Below are 22,633 nucleotides of genomic sequence, written 5' to 3'. Positions count from 1 at the left end.
CAACGGGTGCATTTGCTTGGTTAAAAGCCCTTCCCAATGATGCAGATTTAAAAATAAAAAAATAAAAAAATACTAACACGAGGAATAAAATACACAAGAATTAAGCTATAAACAGGGAGTACCAGTACCTGATGATCAATGTGCAGGGTTATGAGGTATTTGAGCTAGGTATGTACATAAAGGCAGAGTAGGTATCATAATAGATCATAATAAGAGTAAGATTAAATAACAGTTTAGCAGCAGTTTATGGTTGTGTGTGTGTGTGTGTGTGTGTGTGTGTGTGTGTGTGTGTACAGTGCATTTGGAAAGAATTCAGACCCTTTGACTTTTTCCGCATTTTGTTATGTTACAGCCTTATTCTAAAATGGATTGTTTTTTCCCCTCATCAATCTACACAGAATACCCATAATGTCAAACCAAAAACAACTGAAAAATCACATTTGCTCAGTACTTTGTTGAAGCACCTTTGGCAGTGATTACAGCCTCGAGTCTTCTTGGGTATGACACTACATGCTTGGTACACCTGTATTTGAGGAGTGTCTCCCATTCTTATCTGAAGATCTTCTCAAGCATTGTCAGTTTGGATGGGGATCGTAGCTGCACAACTATTTTCAGTTCTCTCCAGGGATGTTAGATCGGGTTCAAGTCCGGGCTCTGGCTGGACCACTCAAGGACATTCAGAGACTTGTCCAGAAGCCACTCCTCCATTGTCTTGGTAGTGTGCTTAGGGCGTTGTCCTGTTCGAATGTGAACATTTGCCCAAGTCTGAGGTCATGAGTGCTCTGGAGCAGGTTTTTATCAAGTGTCTCTCTGTACTTTGCTACGTTCATCTTTTCCTCCATCCTGACTGGTCTCCCAGTCCCTGCCGCTGAAAAACATCCACACAGCATGATGCTGACAACACCATGCTTTACTGTAGGGATGGTGCCAGGTTTCTGCCCGACGTGAGCCTTGGCATTCAGGCCAAAGAGATCAATCTTTGTTTCATCAGACCAGAGAATCTTGTTTCTCATGATCTGAGAGTATTTTAGGTGCCTTTTGGCAAACTCCAAGCGGGCTGTCATATGCCTTTTACTGAAGAGTGGCTTCTGTCTGGCCACTCTACCATAAATGCGTGATTGTTATAGATGGTTGTCCTTCTGGAAGGTTCTCCCATCTCCACTAAGGAACTCTGGAGCTCTGTCAGAATCACCATTGGGTTTTTGGTCCCCCGGCCCTGACCAAGGCCCTTCTCCCCTGATTGCTCTGTTTGGCCGGGCAGCCAGTCCTAGGAAAAGTATTGGTGGTTACAAACTTCTTCCATTTAAGAATGATGGAGGCCACTGTGTTCTTGGGGACCTTCAATGTAGCAGAAATGTTATGGTACCTCTCCCCAGATCTGTGCCTCGACACAATCCTGTCTCGGAGCTCTACGGACAATTCCTTTGACCTCATGGCTTGGTTTTGCACTGTCAACTGTGGAACCTTATACAGAGAGGTGTGTGCCTTTCCAAATCATATCAAATAAATTGCATTTACCACAGGTGGACTCCAATCAAGTTGTAGAAACATCTCAAGGATGATCAATGGAAACAGGATGCACCTGAGCTTCGAGTCTCATAGCAAAGGGTCTGAATACTTATGTAAATAAGGTATTTTATTTTTAATACATTTGCAAAACAGTTTTTTTGCTTTGTCATTATGGGGTATTGTGTGTGTAGATTGATGAGGGAACAAAATACTTTTATCAATTTTTGAGTAAGGCTGTAATGTAACAAAATGTTGAAAAAGTGAAGAGGTCTCAATATTTCCCGAATGCACTGCATGTAGTGAATGTGAATGTACATAGTCAGTGCAAGATAGGGTCAATGCAGATAGTCTGTGTAACCATTTAATTAACTATTCAGCAATCTTATGGCTTTGAGGTAGAAGGTGTCTCTGAGCCTGTTGGGGCAAGAACCGATGCTCTGGTACCGTTTGCCAGACTTGTGAACAGTCTATGGCTTGGGTGGTTGAAGTCTCTTTTTTTTCGGCCTTCCTCTGACACTGCCTGAAATAGAGGTCCTGTATGGCAGGAAGCTCAGCCCCAGTGCACCACCCTTTGTAGCGCTTTGCGGTCGACGGCGGTGCATTTGCCATGCGAAGCAGTGATGCAGCCAGTCAAGATTTTTTCGTTGGTGCAGCTGTAGAACTTTTTGAGGATCCGATAGCCCATGCCAAATCTTTTCGGCCTCCTGAGGGGGAATAGGTGCTGTCATGTCCTCTCCACGACTGTACCGGTGTTTGTGGATTAGGGCTGTGGCAGTCACGAAATTTCATCAGCTGGTGATTGTCAAGCAAATAATTGTCGGTCTCACGGTAATTAAAACCTCTTTGGGATCTTACCCTTTTTTAAAAAAAAATTTCACCTAAAATGACATACCCAAATCTAACTGCCTGTAGCTCAGGACCTGAAGCAAGGAGAATATGCATATTCTTGATACCGTTTGAAAGGAAACACTTTGGAGTTTGTGGAAATGTGAAATGAATGTAGGATAATATAACACCTTACATCTGGTCAAATATAATACTAACAGAAAAACATGCGTTTTCTAATTATAATTTTTTTCATAATCTTTGAAATGCAAGAGAAAGGCCATACTATAATATTGCTGTTTAGGCTCAATTTAGATTTTGGCCACCAGATGGCAGCAGTGTGTGTGAAAGTTTCAGATTGATCCAGTGGAGCATTTCAATCAAGTCTGCCCAAATGTGTCAAATTGGTCAATTGATACATTTTCAAGTACATAACTATAGAGAACATACAAAAATTATATAGTAATACAAAATTATAGTCTACACACTCCCAGGAAGGTCATACATGGTGCTTCATGAGCTTATACACTAACTTTCACACATCTAGATGGCCAGGAGGGATAGGTGTGGAGCCAGAGACAGCAGAGGTTCAAACTGTAGAACCCAGTTCCTATAAATGGATTTCATCAAAGAAAACTATGCTACATTTTATGTCTTGGACTCTCAGGATGACAAATCGAGCAAGATTACTGAATGTAAGTACATTATTTACCTTCATAGGTGAATGTATCAAACCAGTTGCCGTGATAAGTTTTTTGTTGTTGTGCACTCCTCAAACAATAGCATGGTATTTTTTCACTGTAATAGCAACTTTAAATTGGACAGTGCAGTTAGATTTAAGCTTTCTGCCCATATAGGACATGTCCATGTCCTGGAAAGTTTGCTGTTACTTACAACTGTCATGCTAATAACATTAGCGCTCGTTAGCTCAACCGTCCCGGTCCCGTAGAGGTTAACCGTTAATTAACAGAAACACATTTAGCATCTCCTTGCTTCCACACATAAAGCTTTGGAAAATCGACATTTTAAAATGTCAAATAAATCCACGTAATCCATGTTGAGCGGCTAACAAAGAAATAAGCACTCATTTATGCTTAATTTAGAGTTATTAATGTAACTGTATTTGTTCTACAAACGTTGGGCTATATGCTTTGATTTTTAATTCATTGTAAGGCTTCATGATGCAACTCTAATGATGAAAGGCATGAGCTCTGCTTTGTTTTTTTTGGGGAAGCACTTGATAATGCCTCATATTTCCCGGCTGCATCCCCTTTGTGTGGCCATAATGCACCCCCAAAAAATCCATGCCTTTTGCAGCCCTTCTCCCTAAATGCTGCCTGCTCTGAAGCACCTCTCATCTCACTCATCTCACTCACATGGCTCTCCATCATGTGATCGGTCTTTCTCACAGGCTACTCACTGTTTATTATCTGTGCATAGTCACTTCACCCCTACCTACATGTACAAATGACCTCTAACCTGTACTCCCGCACACTGACTCGGTACCAGTGCCCCCTGTATATAGCCTCGTTATTGTTATGTTATTGTGTTACTTTTTATAATTTTTTACTTTAGTTTATTTGGTCATCATTTTCTTAACTCTTCTTGAACTGCACTGTTGGTTAAGGGCTTGTAAAGTAAGAATTTCACGGTAAGGTCTACACTTGTTGTATTTGGCGCATGTGATAAATAAAGTTTGATTTGATTTGAAGACCGACACATCGGGGACGCAACTATTCCCGTCCTTATCCAATTCCGAGGTGCATATTGAAGATATTGGAAGAAATGTTCACATTTACTTTTCGTCAGCCAACAAGATGTTTAGGCCTAACGAACAACAAAAGTACAAGTCTATGTCAATCTACTATCCCCCATAGTACAAAAGTTGACTGATTCTATTCTGTGTGAGGAAACAAATATTCCAAACATAGTCTGGGACGGTTGTTGGATGCAATAGATCCCAAATTAATACTATCACGAGCATCAAAAAACACGTTTTTATGCAATGAGGCTGACGCAACAGATCAGAGCTTTTAGATTAAAATGTTGATAAACTATTAGGCTATTTCCTCACATTATAAGCACAGCAATGTGCACACTGTAGTAGGCTTTAAGCACAAATGTTCCATTAGCGGGAAAACACCATCATCAAAAGTGACCACAAATGCGATTGTGCATGTATTGCTTTCATTACAAAGGTGCATTTTTATGGTGGAAATGATCCTCCCCAAACTTGAAACTCACATGCCTCTTATGTATGTCAGTTAGGCTCTACACCCTTTGTAAAGCGTAGTAATGTGCTTAATTTTAAGTATTTATTTGGCAACTTTAGTTGTAATACAAACCTCATTAAAACATATAGGCCTACGGGCTAGGCTACATGAGGTGTGTGACTATGATTAGAAAAAGTTGCAAAAAAAAGTAATTGCTTCTTATGCTGGACATCATTCAAGTGATAATATATAATTCACAAGTGATAAGCTAATATTGTCACCCATCAGACAATTGAATCTTGCCTTACGTATACTGTACTAAATAATATATGTGTGAAATGTGTTTTGATTTTGATTGGACCACTATTGCGCACAAAAAATACATGTCATCTATGCACTTAAATAGCTAATGGAGGACGTTTTTCCCAGTGGTTTATTTTCATGCCAGCCAGGTAGGCTATACTCCTGCTGTAAATATAAGCAATGTGCTTAATATTAGGAAAGTTGAAAAATAAATATAGTAGGCCTAGCCTATAGAAAGCTGATCCTCCTCTTTTCAGTCTGTTTTCTCTTGCAATTGCATAGCCTATTGAAATGTTGTGCAACATGAGCTCATGGGCCGTCAAGTGTTTGATTTTCGAATATATTTGCATTAATGTCAGAGTGATTAGAGGGACAATATAGTGCTGAGTACCAGGCAGTTAGGAAGTTTGGCAGGCCACTAATGACCATCAGCAGCATAAGGGCTTGGAGAAGCCCAATTACCATGACTAGACGGTCATGTGGAATTTTACTGCCTTCATGACTCGTGACCGTTGGTGTGGTGGTAATATGGTCACCGCAACAGCCCATATAAGGACCATGTTAAGTCTTTAGTGCTGTAGATGCCAAGGAACTTGAAGCTCTTGACCCGCTCCGTTACAGCCTCGTCGATGTGGATGGGGGCGTGCTGTTCCATCTTTCTCCTGTAGTCTACGATCAGCTCCTTGGTCTTACTGGCATTGAGGGAGAGGTTGTTGTTCTGTCACCACAATGCCACGCCTCTGACCTCCTCCCTGTATGCTGCCTTATCACCGTCAGTGATCAAGCCTACCACCGTCGTGTCATCAGAAAACTCTGATGTCATGCGTGGCCACACAGTCGTGGGTGACAGGGAGTACAGGAAAGGACTACGCACTGGTGTTGAGGGTCAGTGTAGTGGAGGTGTTGTTGCCCACCCACACCACCTGGGGCCGGCCCGTCAGAAAGTCCATGATCCAGTTGTAGAGGGAGCTATTCAGTCCCAGGGTTCCCGAGCTTGGTGACGATCTTGGAGGGGACTATGGTGTTGAACGCTGACCTGTACTCTCCTCACAGGTGAGTGAATCAATTCATGCTTGGTGAATAGCACTTGGTTTATATCTCTGGTAGCAGGACACATGGAGAGCTGAATATATAATGGGAGACAAAAGTGAGAGACAACAATGAATAAAAAATAGTTTAACAGCAAAGGATTGTAGTTTATGAGCTAGAAAGAAACATCCTGGCAGTCTAAATAATGACAACATAACTAGGCTACTAGGATAGAAGCAGAGTTCTCTGCAATCATCCTACTTCAACTATTGACAGGGATGTGTCAGTATGAATGAAATTAATGGGTCCTGCCATGATGACTGTATTGTGTTAGCTTTACACTACTTGTTCTATAGCTTTTTGCATTCTTAAACAGTTTCTTGGAATAGACTGATAGCTAAAGCTCCCTGTACCTATATGACATGCTAGTTATAAAGCAATCTGCTCCTGCTAGCTAGCAACAGGTCTACTTATTGTAGCCAACTATCTAGCTACTTAATCAATGTTGAAGCATCCTAAGTTGATAGTCATTTTACAGCTTGCATTGATGGTATAACACTTTACCTGATAGCAGTTTGTCGGACAGAGATCTCCTTCGAGCAGTCACCAGCTGTGTTTACTCACTTAGCTACTCAGAGCGTGATTGGCAGACGTGATTAGCAGAGATGGTACACATTGGCGGTGTTTGCATGTCCAGCTAGCGAACTCAAAAGTTTGTATTTTTTTTTATGAGCAAGAATTGACACTGCCAACATAACAGAAATGTGTTCAGAATAAATAAATATACACAATATGTAAAATCTAGCTCTTCCCTCTCCAGGGACCAATCATCTCAAAAACTGAAGACATATCCTCCTGCAGTCCCCATTCTGTTGAATATGTGATGTACTGAATATCTATTGGCACACAGCATTCGTCTCTGCTTTTATATGACGGAAATGTCAAGCGGTTTGATTTATTATCATTCAAATTTACCCCCTGGGATATTTATTAGCATTATGCATTCCACATACTCACCATCTACCTACATATACATCCACCAAAGTCCCCACAAAATATTCACCCCTGTACAGTTACAGTAGATATGCAACAGTATGACCAACAGTAAGGAAAGGTGTTCCTAATGTTTTGTATAATAATCCAATTTATTTTATACTCATATAATTGCTCAGAGTAAGAGATCTGATCACACTTTATTTGAATGGTCTGGATTTTCCATCTGTCGATGCTCTACAAAATGTTTGGCACCACTGTTTTCAATACTCCAGCACCCTCCCCTTGTGAGAATAATGCCTTGAGACTTTTTTCTGAAATGTTTTTATGAGGTATGAGAACACATTGGGAGGGATCTCAGACCATTCCTCCATACATAATATTTCCAGATCCTTGATATCCTTCAGATGTGCTACCTACCGCCTGCGCTTATATTTACCATTGCATTAGATTTGTTCAAATAGAGCCCTGAGAAATAATGGCATTTTTTTGTATCGTATTTTGTTTATGGTCTCTGCTGCTGTATGACAATAAATATCCAATCTGGATCTATCTAGCTAATATTATTTTTATAATGGTTCAATCTGATACAGTTTTTGAAAAATAGTGTACCGTAAGAGGCAACGGGAGTCATAAAACGGTTACAGACTTCATCTTACTTCATTTTATTTCCTGAACATTCCTGCTAGCACATTCTGTTAAATAGCCCTATTATGCTATGTTTAGCGTGAATTAAAATTGCCCTCTATGCAAGGAGCCCTCCAGCCCAGTGCTGACAAACACAGAGAGCAGGGCTTGGCATAATGGTTCTGGGAGACAGAGAGTCATTCCTCAATGTGACAGCAGTGTACTGCGGGCAGCAGCAAAAAAGGGACACTTTAACCTTTTTATCAGGCACAGAAGACCAGGAGAAGATACCCAAATGTGCGCACACACTTTACTTTCTCTCTCTCTCGCTCTCTTCTTTCATACCCTTGCATTAAGGAGCAAGGGCAAACAGCTTAGTGGGTGTAGACAATAGGATAAGGAGATTACATTTCTCCCCTCAAAGTGATTAAGGTTTCACCTAAAAATCCTCTGTCTTCATTCCTCAATTACTGCCTGAGTATTACTGTTGTTTACCTAGCCTGTCATAGCTTGTCCTGTCTCTTTAACCTTCATGGTGATACTGTATGTTATTTCTGGGATAGTGAAAGCTTTGAATCAAATACACTACATGACCAAAAGTATGCATACACCTGCTTGTCAAAAATCTAATTCCACAATCATGGGCATTGATATGGAGTTGGTCTCCCCTATGCTGTTATAACAGCCTCCACTCTTCTAGGAAGGCTTTCCACTAGACGATTGAACATTGCTGCGGGGACTTGCTTCCATTCAGCCACAAGAACATTTGTGAGGTTGGGCAATTAGGCCTGGTTTGCAGTAGGCATTCCAATTCATGCCAAAGGTGTTTGATAGGGTTGAGCTCAGGGCTCTGTGCAGGCCAGTCAAGTTCTTCCACACCGATCATTTCTGTATGGACCTTGCTTTGTGCACGGGGCCATTGTCATGCTGAAACAGGAAAGGGCCTTCTCCAAACTGTTGCCACAAAGTTGGAAGCACAGAATCATCTAGAATATCATTGTATGCTGTGACATTAAGATTTCCCTTCACTGGAACTAAAGGGCCTAGCCTGAAACATGAAAAACCTCCCCAGACCATTATTCTTCCTCCACCAAACTTTAAAGTCTGCGCTATGCGTTGGGGCAGGTAGCGTTCTCCTGGCATCCACTAAAACCCAGATTAGTCCGATGGACTGCCAGATGGTGAAGCCTAATTCATCACCCCAGAGAACGTGTTTCCACAATGGAGGCGATCTTTACACTCCACTCCAGTCAATGCTTGACATTGCGTTGACCGGGACAGATCCAGCAGAAATGTGACAAACTGACTTGTTAGAAATGTGGCATGCTATGACGGTGCCATGTTGAAAGTCACTCAGCTCTTCAGTAATGTTTGTCTATGGAGATTGCATAGCTGTGTCCTGGTTTTTTATACACCTGTCAGCAACGGGTGTGGCTGAAATAGCCAAATCCACTAATTTGAAGGGGTGTCGGCATACTTCATATTAATAGTGTATCATTTTGACCAATCAACAAAATGTAATCTCGGTTGCATACAAATTATGGCATGAATCTCAACATGTACACATTCCTTTTCTTATTTTTTTGTTACCAAGAAATGCATGCATAACCTTACAGTCTATTTAATTTCGTACCACATTTATTGTGGAGACGTTACAAGGCAAACTAAACAGTAGGTATTTCGCAATGGTGCACCTGCTCTGATGAAGGTTGACCGACCGAAAGCTCAGCCACAATTAAAGAAAGTTGCATCTGACTGGAAGTGTGCAGAGACTTTTTCCTGTTTCTCCAGTTTTGCCTTTTGCCTCGAGCCCCTTCACTAATCAGCTCTGGGTGTGTGGTAGATTCTGCCTATTATGCACCTGCTCTGTCAAAAGACAACTGCAGATGATTTAGTTCAATATCGATCATGGCCCCTGCAGGTTCTGTATAAATTATGCAATTTGTCATGTGTACAAACCCCGACTCACCTACACTATATATACAAAAAAAGTATGTGGACACCCTTTCAAAGTAGTGGATTCGGCTATTTCAGCCACAGCCGTTGCTGACAGGTGTATAAAATTGAGCACACAGCCATGCTATCTCTATAGACAAACCTTGGCAGTACAATTGCCTTACTGAAGAGCTCAGTGACTGTCATCATGGCACCGTCATAGGATGCCACCTTTCCAACAAGTCAGTTTAACACATTTCTTCTCTGCTAGAGCTGTCCTGTTGAAATGTAAGTACTGTTGCTCCTAGAAACGTCTAGGAGCAACAACAGCTCAGTCGCGAAGTGGTAGGCCACACAAGCTCACAGAACGGAACCGCCGAGTGCTGAAGCAACAGTTTGGGGAAGGCCCTTTCCTATTTCAGCATGACAATGCCCTCGTGCACAAAGCGAGGTCCATAAAGTAATGGTTTGGTGTTGAAGAACTTGACTGGGCTGTACAGAGCCCTTACCTCAACTCCATCGAACAACTTTGGGATGAACTGGAACGCTGATTGCAAACCAGGCCTAGTTGCCCAACATCAATGCCCAACCTGACTAATACTCTTGTGGCTGAATGGAAGCAAGTCCCCACAGCAATGCTCCAACGTCTAGTGGAAAGCCTTCCCAGAAGAGTGGAGGCTGTTGTAGCAGCAAAGGTGGGACCAACTTCATATTAATGCCCATGATTTTGGAACAACATTTTTGATGAGCAGGTGTCCACATACTTTTGGTAATGTAGTGTACCTGTCACTTTAAGTATTGTGGGTGAGAGTGATAGGAATAACATGTACTTTCAGCTTCTTAGTGTTCATAGCCATGGTTATTAACTGTACCGCAGAAATGATACGTAAATCATAGAAAATAGACGTTTTGGTGGCAGCTGCAGCGAAGTACTTGGGTGTATGAGATTTTAATGCAGAGAAGTTACATGGTGTGTTGAATGATAGTGTCCCATCCTCCTGGCTGCTGGCCTGGTGTAGGATCAGATAATGCAAAATAGTGCAAAAAAGTGATGGAATGGGGGTTTTAATGTGTGTAAGGTTAGTTGGTAGTGCAATTTTTCTTCCCTTTCCCCGTTCTTTTGCCCTTCTCTTTTTGTGTCACAAAGTGTAATGAATTCACACTCCAGTAGTGTTGGTGGAAAAGCAGAGCTTGATAAGAGAAATAGATTAATAGGGAGGCCTCACTCTAGTACAGTAGGTGGCGGTGTATGCACCTTTCAGTTGGTTGATATTCACCAAAACAAATTTAAAGAAGAAGTATGGGTTCATGGTACACACTCTTTGCATAACATTTGGCCTAGTGGCTGGTGCTATAAGTCATGATGGGCGTAGATTTCAGCACGTATACGGCTGCTCACACTGTCGACAAAATTCTGGATTGTGGAATCTCTTCTACACACCGTGACATGTTGTCTAAAACTTGGCATACACTGCATGACTTTCAAAATCTTAACATCACTGAATCTCTCATATTAAACAACCATCTTTCCTGTAGTATTGTGTTTTGTAAATTTTAGTTCACCTTTATTTAACCATGTAAGCCAGTTGAGAACAAGTTCTCATTTACAACTGCGACCTGCGCAAGATAAAGCCAAGCAGTGCGACACAAACAACAACACAGATTTACACATGGAATAAACAAACGTACAGTCAATAACACAATAGGAAAGTCTATATACAGTGTGGGCAAATGAAGTAAGATTAGGGAGATAAGGCAATAAATAGGCCGTAGTGGAGAAATACTTACAATTTAGCAAATAAACACTGGAGTGATAGATGTGCAGAAGATGAATGTGAAAGTAAAGATACTGGAGTGCAAAGGAGAAGAAATAAAAAGAAGCAATATGGGGATGAGGTAGTTGGGTGGGCTATTTACAGATTGGCTAAGTACAGGTGCAATGATCTGTAAGCTGCTCTGACAGCTAATGCTTAAAGTTAATGAGGGAGATATGAGTCTCCAGCTTCAGAGACTTTTGCAGTTCGTTCCAGTCATTGGCAGCAGAGAACTGGAAGGAAAGGCGGCCAAAGGAGAAATTGGCTTTGTGGGAGACCAGTGAAATATACAGTGCCTTGCGAAAGTATTCGGCCCCCTTGAACTTTGCGACCTTTTGCCACATTTCAGGCTTCAAACATAAAGATATAAAACTGTATTTTTTTGTGAAGAATCAACAACAAGTGGGACACAATCAAGAAGTGGAACGACATTTATAGGATATTTCAACAAGGATTTTAACAAATCAAAAACTGAAAAATTGGGCGTGCAAAATTATTCAGCCCCCTTAAGTTAATACTTTGTAGCGCCACCTTTTGCTGCGATTACAGCTGTAAGTCGCTTGGGGTATGTCTCTATCAGTTTTGCACATCGAGAGACTGGCATTTTTTCCCATTCCTCCTTGCAAAACAGCTCGAGCTCAGTGAGGTTGGATGGAGAGCATTAGTGAACAGCAGTTTTCAGTTCTTTCCACAGATTCTCGATTGGATTCAGGTCTGGACTTTGACTTGACCATTCTAACACCTGGATTGGTTTATTTTTGAACCATTCCATTGTAGATTTTGCTTTATGTTTTGGATCATTGTCTTGTTGGAAGACAAATCTCCGTCCCAGTCTCAGGTCTTTTGCAGACTCCATCAGGTTTTCTTCCAGAAAGGTCCTGTATTTGGCTCCATCCATCTTCCCATCAATTTGAACCATCTTCCCTGTCCCTGCTGAAGAAAAGCAGGCCCAAACCATGATGCTGCCACCACCATGTTTGACAGTGGGGATGGTGTGTTCAGGGTGATGAGCTGTGTTGCTTTTACGCCAAACATAACGTTTTGCATTGTTGCCAAAAAGTTCAATTTTGGTTTCATCTGACCAGAGCACCTTCTTCCACATGTTTGGTGTGTCTCCCAGGTGGCTTGTGGCAAACTTTAAACAACACTTTTTATGGATATCTTTAAGAAATGGCTTTCTTCTTGCCACTCTTCCATAAAGGCCAGATTTGTGCAATATACGACTGATTGTTGTCCTATGGACAGAGTCTCCCACCTCAGCTGTAGATCTCTGCAGTTCATCCAGAGTGATCATGGGCCTTTTGGCTGCATCTCTGATCAGTCTTCTCCTTGTATGAGCTGAAAGTTTAGAGGGACGGCCAGGTCTTGGTAGATTTGCAGTGGTCTGATACTCCTTCCATTTCTATATTTACGCTTGCACAGTGCTCCTTGGGATGTTTAAAGCTTGGGAAATCTTTTTGTATCCAAATCCGGCTTTAAACTTCTTCACAACAGTATCTCGGACCTGCCTGGTGTGTTCCTTGTTCTTCATGATACTCTCTGCGCTTTTAATGGACCTCTGAGACTATCACAGTGCAGGTGCATTGATACGGAGACTTGATTACACACAGGTGGATTGTATTTATCATCATTAGTCATTTAGGTCAACATTGGATCATTCAGAGATCCTCACTGAACTTCTGGAGAGAGTTTGCTGCACTGAAAGAAAAGGGGCTGAATAATTTTGCACGCCCAATTTTTCAGTTTTTGATTTGTTAAAAAAGTTTGAAATATCCAATAAATGTCGTTCCACTTCATGATTGTGTCCCACTTGTTGTTGATTCTTCACAAAAAAATACAGTTTTATATCTTTATATTTGAGGCCTGAAATGTGGCAAAAGGTCGCAAAGTTCAAGGGCGCCGAATACTTTCGCAAGGCACTGTAAGTATGCCTTCAGGATAATATGGTAAAGTTGGCCTCATGTTTCCCCCTGTATATAGCCTCGTTATTGTTATTTTATTGTGTTACTTTTTATTACATTTTTTACTTTAGTTCATTTAGTTTATTTCTTGAACTGCATTGTTGGTTAAGGGCTTGTAAGTATTCGGTGCATGTCACAAATACAATTTGATTTGATTACATGCATAAGCCCCCGATCAAATAAACAAGACCAAGGACATCCAAACACCACCAGTCACAGTTTTTAATGAAGCCAGCAACGCTTATACCAAATGTATTGTTTTGAAACAAAATAAAAATATCACATTGGGGGAGAGAGAGATCGCGTCATCAACCTTTAGATTGCTTAGAACACCAGTAAAATAAAATATACTGTATGCTAACTGTGAAACATTTACTATATAATCAGCAGTTCACATGATTACATCTACAGCTAATCCATGCTTTGGTCACTTCTAGATTAGACTACTACAATGCTCTACTCTACCCGGATAAAACACAAAATAAACTTCAGTTAGTGCTAAATACGGCTACTAGAATCGTGACTAGATCAAAACAATTCAATCATATTACTCCAGTGCTAGCCTCTGGCTCCTGATAAGGCTAGGACTGATTTCAAGATGTTACTGCTAACCTACAAAGCATTATATGGACTTGCTCTTACCTTTCTCTCCAATTTGGTCCTGCAATACATACCTACATGTACGGTATGGTCACAAGATGCAGGCCTCCTTATTGTCCCTAGAATTTCTAAGCAAGCAGCTGGAGGCAGGGGTTTCTCCTATAGAGCTACATTTTTATGGAATAGTTTGCCTATCCATGTGAGAAACGCAGACTCGTTCTCAACCATTTAGTCTTTACTGAAGATTCATCCTATGATTAAGTGTAGTGTGGCCCAGGCGTGCTAATGTGAACGGCAAGGCACTGGAGTGATGAACCGCCCTTGCTGTCTCTGCCTGGCTGGCTCCTTTCTCTCCACTGGTATTCTCTGCCTCTGACCCTATTACAGGGGTTGAGTCACTGGCTTACTAGTGCTCTCTCTTGCTGTCCCAAGGAGGGGGACGTCAAGTCGTGCCAGGCTTTTTTCCCCAATATACTCGACTTTAGCGGGTTGAGTCACTGACATGATCTTCCTGTCCGGTTTTGTGCCCCTTCGGTCTAGTGCGGTGGGAGGTCTGTTGATATCCCTCTAGTGGTATGGGGGCTTTGCTTTGGCAACGTGGGTGGGGTTTATGTCCTGCATGGTCGGCCTTGTCCGAGGGGTATCATCAGACAGAGCCACATTGTCCCCCGACCCCTCCTGTCTCAGACTATTGCAGCATAGATACTGGAGACTATGTGCCGGGGGGCTAGGGTCATTCTGCCCGATCTGGTGTAATTATCCTGTCTTATCTGGTGTCATGTGTGATCTTAGGTATGCTCCCTCTAATTTTCCGCACTCTCTCTGTCTCCCCTCCCTGAGGGCTTGAGCCCTGGGACCTTGCCTCAGGACTACCTCGCCTGACAACTCCTGGCTGTCTCCATCCCGTCCATCTGGTCGTGCTGCTGATCCAGTTTCTGCTATTTTTCCTGTGGCTATGAAACCTTGACCTGCTCCTCGGACGTGCTACCTTGTCGCACTGCTACTCCAGTTTGAACTGTTCTGCCTGTGGCTATGGAACTGTGACCTGTTCACCGGATGTGCTATCTTGTCCCAGACCAGCTATTCTCTCTCTCTCTGTCTCACACACACCCACACACCCACCCACACACTCCTGCTGTCTCAAACTCTGAAAGCCAGCTGACATTTACTGCCGAGGTGCTGAACTGTTGCACCATCTACAATCACTGTGATTATTAATTGACCCTGCTGGTCATCTATGAACGTTTGAACATCTTGAAGAACAACCTGGCCTTAATGGCCATGTACTATTATCATCTCTAGCTGGCACAGCCAGAAGAGGACTGGCCACCCCTCAGAGCCTGGTTCTTCTCTAGGTTTCTCCCTAGGTTCTTGCCTTTCTAGAGTTTTTCCTAGCCACCGTGCTTCTACATTTGCATTGCTTGCTCTTTGGGATTTTAGGCTGGGTTTCTGTATAGCACTTTGGGACATCTGCTGATGTAAAAACGGCTTCATAAATACATGTAATTGATTGATTATCTTGGCAAAGGAAAAATGCTCATAAAAGTTCAGAGAAATAAGCTTTTTGAGCGTTTAGAACATTTCTGGGATCTTTTATTTCAGCTCATTGAACTGGGACCAACACTTTACATGTTGTGTTTATATTGTTGTTCAGTGTAATCTCAAAGTTTTCCTGAATGCCATGTGCATCCATTTATATCAGTACATTTGTAACAGCCTAAATATTGCTAAAACTTCTATTTTATCAAATAAGTCTCACGTAATTCGACACAATTCATAGACCTCCATGCAAAAAAGGGCTTGTCTCATAAAGACTGAATTTTGGGCAGAGTAAATCTTCGCCTCTTCATCTCTAGCGTCATGGACCGACTGTCCGGTTGGGAGATGTTTCTTTTTTGTTTCCACTTCTACTTTCAACTTGCTACAAATTCGTTATGAATATTAACCTTTTCTTCTCTCTTCCTCCCTCTTTCTATCTCTGTCTCTCTCTCTGAAGGATGTGCCGGATTTTGGGCCAGACAGGAACTGGAAAGGTATCGCCATCTCTCTGCTGGTCATCATGGTCATACTGTCACTCATTGGACTGGCCATCGTTCTTCTTTCCAAAAGTAAATTTCTGGAGTTATTTTCTTTTACATATAATCTCAAAACCTGATTCAAATCATTTCAAAAGGTTCTAACTTTTCACCATTCTCAATAAATGCAGCTTTTCAAAAACAGACGACAAGCTACCTTCTTAGAATTTTGTCTTACAATTTAAAACTAGCACCTTTCATTTAAGTTAAAAGTTCAACACTCCATTGCCTTTCTTTTAAGCAAATGGAGGTTATTTAATTGTGAGGGAATACTCTGGGATGATTACCATTTTCAGAGACAATGTGCGCATTCGAGCGGATAACTTTTGGCAAGACTTTGACCAACGTTGGTCACCGCTTTTCAAAGTGTGTTGCATTTTGGGTAATAAAAAAACAATCTGACTTGTTAACTGCATGATCTTTACCACAACCGTGTGATCAAAGGTCATGAACTTTCAACTGCAGTCGAATATAATTTCGGCAGTTGCTCCTCACAAACTACAACTTGAAGTCGGAAGCAAAGCATTTTGGGAGACAACCTTGTGTTTCTTTTGGAAGCAAAAGGCACTACATGCTCATACAGTATATGGTTGATGTCACAACCTATCATTGGTTATTATCAATGCATGTTTTAGGAGGATGACTATTTAGAGCTTAAATACATATTCATCCGTACATCCTTACAATCTAATTACATAGTCCTACATGTGATCTACATTTCTAACAAAATAAATGAAATATCCCACTTGTGACAATATAGCTAATGTATTTATCTAGACGTTACTGAAACGTTATGTCCCATGTTATAGCCTCCAATTGGTCTTGTCTGTGTTATTGTTGTCACCAAACAAATTAAAATGTCTTAATTGTCTATTAAGTGTGAATAAAATGGAATACATATTGTAGGCTATACAGTACATGGGTTATTGTAGGGGAATTCTACACTGGCAATTTTATAGGTTTAATCTGTGCCTGGGAAACAGGCCCTTAATGAGCACGTACCCCAGACACCAGTCGTGGGGTCAATACCAACAGCATTTGACCCCTTGGCATATTGTTTGGCATATTGTTTACCCAGCAACTTATTTGAGCTGATGTACATGTATAGTCTAATACTTTTCATATTGTTTACCCAGTAATTTATGTGGACTGATTTACATGTACAGTATAGTCTAATCATTTTCTGTAAAGTGAGTGTTTTGTCCTTCATGTGATTGAATCAAATTTTGTTTATTTCAGAACCCAGTGTTAGTGCTGTTCTCAACACACCGCGTTTGACTGAATTTTACCGTCTCCTGGAGCTAACGTTAGCAGGCTATCATAAATGACCAAGGGGATTATCCAGGGTGCGCTATGAGATTGGTCTCCTATGCGGTAGCTATGGATGATACTACTTTAACTACAATAACTTGTATTAACACATCCAACCAATGAGAATCGGCGGACTACTGCATCTTGCTCTACACCATTCCAATGTATTCCTCCTCTGCCCTCTCGTCCAGACCTGCGGCTCTCTAACCGTTTTACAGCTCTGAGCCCCCTGACTTCACCGGGGGCCCTCCGACGTCCATCAGGCTCGTAGCGACCCTCTCCTTGTCCATAGTTAGGGATGTGGTGGTCCCGGAAGCAAGACACACTGCTTCCCTGGATCCCGTGTTTGTGACATAGATCACCAGGTCCCTATTGTGATGCAGAAGCACTTGAATGCTCAAACAGTAGTCATTCATGATGGTACCAACAATATAAATCTTCATAAATTGTAGCAATTAAAAAATTACTTCAAAGGTTTCATAGACAGGCTATACCAACAATAGGTCACGGAATGGAACACTTTAGTTGTCTCCTCTGGCTACACTACTGGCTTAAATCCTATGGGTCCTCTATCAATTTGAAGTTCATTGACAATTTAGACAATTTTTGGAGGAGGCCCCAGTTCTAAAATAATAAAAAGGATTATTTATGTATTTTTATCCAGTCGGACAAACAGCCTATCCGACCAATCTGATGGTCCTAAAGCACACCGCTGCCTCATTTTGTATCACATTGCAAAAATGCACATTGCAAAAATGCAATTTCAGAATGTGGTTGGAGGACATGTCCCCAGTCAAAGTTGCGCCCCTGGATCTGGCCATAAGCCAAAATATAATTGTATCTGTTGCAGGGATTTATATTATTGACAACCTTTTCTTCACTACATTCCAAAATAAAATGATGGACATTTTACGCCTTACATTTTCCGTGACACTCAAAAAGTACTCGTTACATTTTGAATGCTTAGCAGGACAGAAATTGTCAAATTCAGGCACTTATCAAGAAAACATCCCTGGTCATCTCTACCAGTTATCCCTAAATATTTCTAAAACTTAAAGCATTGTATTTGGAACAACTAAAAGCATTGTATCTGGAACAAAACACTTACTAAACCCTAAACCTCAACTAAATATTGTAATAAATAATGAGGAAATTGAGCAAGTTGAGATGACTAAACTGCTTGGAGTAACAATAGATAGTAAACTGTCATGGTCAAAACAGACTGATGCAGTAGTTGCTAAGACAGAGAGAAGTCTGTCTGTAATAAAGTGATGCTCTGCCCTCTTAACAACACTATCAACAAGGCAGGTCCTACAGGCCCTAGTTTTGTCGCACCTTGACTACTGTTCAGTCATGTGGCCAGGTGCCACAAAAAAAGGACTTAGGAATATTGCAATTGGCTCAGAACAGGGCAGCACGACTGGCCCTTGGATGTACAAAGAGTGCTAATATTAATAATATGCATGTCAATCTATCCTGGCTGAAAGTGGAGGAGAGATCGACTTCATCACTAGTTTTATTTATGAGCGGTATTGACATGTTGAATGCACCGAGCTGTCTATCTAAACTACTGGCACACAGCTCGGACACCGATGCATACCCCACAGGACATGCCACAAGAGGTCTCTTCACAGTCCCCAAGTCCAGAACAGACTATGGGAGGCACACAGTACTACATAGAGCCATGACTACATGGAACTCTATTCCACATCAAATAACTTACGCAAGCAGTAAAATTTGATTTAAAAAAATAGAAAAAAAAACACCTTATGGAACAGCGGGGACTGTGAAGCAACACAAACATTGGCACACACACACACACACACACACACACACACACACACACACACACACACACACACACACACACACACAACAACATATGCACTATACATACACATGGATTTAGTACTGTAGATATGTAGTAGTGGTGGAGTAGGGGCCTGAGGGCAGTGTTGTGAAATCTGTGAATGTATTGTAATGCTTTAAAATTGTATAAACTGAAGACCCTGGGAAGAGTAGCTGCTGCTTTGGCAGCATCTAATGGGGATCCATAATAAATACAAATACTACCTCTCGTCTGGCAGACTCATTAAACACAAATGCTTTGTTTCTGAATGATGTCTGAATGTTGGAGTGTGCCAAATAAAAAAAATGACTAACAATTATGCCATCTGGTTTGGAATTTGAAATGATTTATACTTTTACTAAAGTACATTTTTACAATTACATTTAGTTTTGATACTTTAGTAAATTTAATTAAACCAAATACTCTTAGGCTTTTACTCAAGTAATATTTTACTGGGTGACTTTCACTTTTACTTGAGTTATTTTCTATTAAGGTATCTTTATTTTTACTCAGGTATGACAATTGGGTACTTTTCCCACCACTGGTTATTGGAGTTGTTACACTTGTAGGATGGACAGATTTACAGTGACTAAATCAAGAGAAAAATAGAGCCTAAAAAATCGAGAACATTTAATTGTGTCAGCTAGGCTGGATTCTGTGCAGGAATGAAGGCTAATGCACTCACTATCGTGTTGAAATCGTCATGTTTCTTCTCGAATCCACAGGACATAAAATATTTATATAGGTAAAATGGATATAGATTTTGAGACATGACATGTAGTATTTTCATATGTCAATGTATGCTTTCATATTCATTCAAAATTCCGGTTCTCACATAAATGTCAACCGACATTTATTTTCAAAGCCTTTAACATTTAATTCAGCTCATGTCATGCTAATTTAGCTTTTCGCAACCCGCGGAAACAACTTTGAAGATGTCAACCGCGAAAGTTATGATAAACCCGCGTCGCTATGTCAACAGAGCTCGGTGCTCATTATTGGATGTATTACGTTTCGAAATCCAACTTTTTTGATATAATGGTAAAGATACAGTATGTTAGAGAAGGACCCCACTGAACGATTCAGAACATGAATTATCGTATTTGTCTTGGTAAAATGTATTTTATAACATAAGGAAGTGAAATGGCATCACCAAAGTGTGTTTTCACCCAATCTGGGCAGAGGGGATGGACACACTACTGAATGGCTCTGAATTCACTGTCAGCATGCAGTCAAAGCTATAACCACTTTTGGAGCAAACTAGTGCTCTCAAATCATATCCTGATATGACAAAAGATTGATAACTTAGCTAGCTAACTTACATTTTAAGAAAAATAGTTATATTAAGTGGCTATCTAGCTAGCTAGCGATAGCAATGTTTGGTGGTCAGCTAATCACATGAGATAGCAAGCAAGCAATGTAACAAAAATTATAATTCCGCTTCAGAAAAATCCTCCTGGTGCACTGTTCAATTATTTAGCAATTTAAACATTTATTTTTAACGAAAGCTCAGTTTTTGCCACAGCCCTCACTGGCTTTCATGTGATTTAAATGTGAATGATGACAGTTTCTATCTATTGGAGCGCTGCGATTGATTGCCCAACATTCTGGGAATGGCCTTAGCTAACTGACAATTGTATGTAAAAGTGTTCTCTATGTCTATTTGAAGACTTTGTGTCATTTCTTCACAGATGATGGCGCGAAGTCTTTAGGCACTCAATTGACACTGGATGACCTCTTTCAACGAGAGTTCCAGGTGCATGACCCTGATGCTAAGTGGATCAATGGTATGTTTATGCAGTATATTCATAACTCTACATATCTAATGTCGCTCGTATCTGTAATAACATTGTATCTGTCTCAAATGTATTTTGTTTCCATTTGCTATGAATGCTGAGCAGCCATTATTGGGACCTGTTGCTCCTCGAATTTAGTCTCCCCTGTTGACTGAACACATCATATTTCATCAAATCTGCGTGGTATCTGCTGGAGACTTGTGCCTCTCACTAAATCAAGATCCGTAAACATCACCCATCTGCTCTTTAGTTTCACCACAGAGCAAAGCCCAAAAGTAAACATCAAAAAGCTTTCAAAGAGAAATGGCACAGGCATCAAACGCTCTCAAAGAATTGTGTCCTTTGAAGATTTTTGAATGCGTTCTGAGCTGACAAAGTACATTTGTTTCTGCCAATTGTCTCTGGTGGTGTTTGTTCATCCGCACACCATTCAAAATCGACATTTGAATTTCAATGGAAACAACATACTGTATATCTCTGAGGAACATTGTTCTGCCATTAGGATGAATTGTGCTGGCATATTCCGAAGCCTTTAAAGGTACCAAACTACCGTCACTGCTGCTGTTTGTCTGATATTACATATTCATGCTGTTAAGGAATGTGTTAATGTAAATTTAATTCGGAGAGGCCGGAAGTGGTTAATCTTCTCCACATGGACATGAAATAGTTAACCTACTGCAGCAGATAAGCAAACACATGAAATAAAATAAACTGTATTACACAAATTTGAACATTATACTGAAACAAACTCATTTCAAGCCCTATCGGAGCCTTAAAAGCAAACACAAGCCTTGAAAGAGGATGCATGAGAAGGTAACATTGATACAATCACTGTTTAAATACCACCAGTGGGGTGTAAATTAATCATAGCACCAGCAGAGAACAATGATAGAATACATTACTGTAATCTATAGGAATTCTTGCTCCGTTGGGAACCAGCATTCTTGGTTATAAATCGTTCCCTCCTCATACATTCACTACTCCGGAGCCAGAACAGTACGGGATGTACCATCTGCAACCATTAACAACTCAAGCTCCGGAAGATCAGAGAGGGATTTAATGCGTTAAGTTGAAGCTTGCAAATCACTGCTGCTTTCACTTGTTTGTGTTTACAGTATGTGAAGCGAAGTCTGTATTTTAGCACTGTCAGGCTGTGACTAGTGTCAGAAGCGGTGTTGCAGATATGAAGGGGTCAGACCAATTTATAACACTCTCAAATCACTGTATCCTTTCATCCACATTATCTGAAGGAGAGTCTTTTCAAAATATCATAAATAAAGCATCACAAATAGCACCTTTCATGACAAGGCACTCCTCCCCTTCTTAGTCTCTCTGTCTAAGAGTTTGAGTTTGGCTTGTCTATAGGTGCTGTCAGCTTGTTACTTCACTCAGCATCTCAGTCTTCTGACAGGCTAGGACATGCTGCTGTCTCCTTGCGGTCATGCTCTATTTTCCACTCCTGAAAGATGGGGCCTCACTATTCATCCTTCAATTTCAAAGAGCGCTCCTCACAACTGCCTGAGTGCAAACCCCTGAAGTACTGCTAATTACTTCACTGACATTCTTAAAGGTCCAATGCAGCCGTTTCTATGTCAATATCAAATTATTTCTGAGTAACAATTATACCGTATAAAAAAGTAAAGTCATAGCGTATAAAAAAATAAACACAGCACAGAACAGGTCTTGTCAAACAGCTCTTACACTTAAAGAGCATTAATATTATTCACAATTTCACAGCATTATTCCAACCTCATAGTGTGGAAATGTCCTTTGTGACACAGTATAAAAAATAC

General features: G+C 40.9%; 1 protein-coding gene across 1 annotated transcript in view; it reads left to right on the top strand.

Annotated features, from left to right (window-relative positions):
* Positions 1-22,633, top strand: part of LOC110519993 (inactive dipeptidyl peptidase 10-like) — an 81,439-nt gene that overhangs the window by 5,307 nt on the left and 53,499 nt on the right. The window contains exons 2-3 of the mRNA XM_090230591.1: positions 15,806-15,917; positions 20,736-20,831. Of these exons, the coding sequence (XP_090086717.1) occupies positions 15,806-15,917; positions 20,736-20,831 (208 nt within the window). The remainder of the gene's footprint in view (positions 1-15,805; positions 15,918-20,735; positions 20,832-22,633) is intronic.

Source organism: Oncorhynchus mykiss, chromosome 3, assembly GCF_057628025.1.
Source record: "Oncorhynchus mykiss isolate SJ-2025 chromosome 3, ASM5762802v1, whole genome shotgun sequence".
Classification (NCBI taxonomy): Eukaryota; Metazoa; Chordata; class Actinopteri; order Salmoniformes; family Salmonidae; genus Oncorhynchus; species Oncorhynchus mykiss.
Note: the sequence above shows the minus strand (reverse complement) of the source record. Positions and strands in the feature narration are given on the sequence as shown.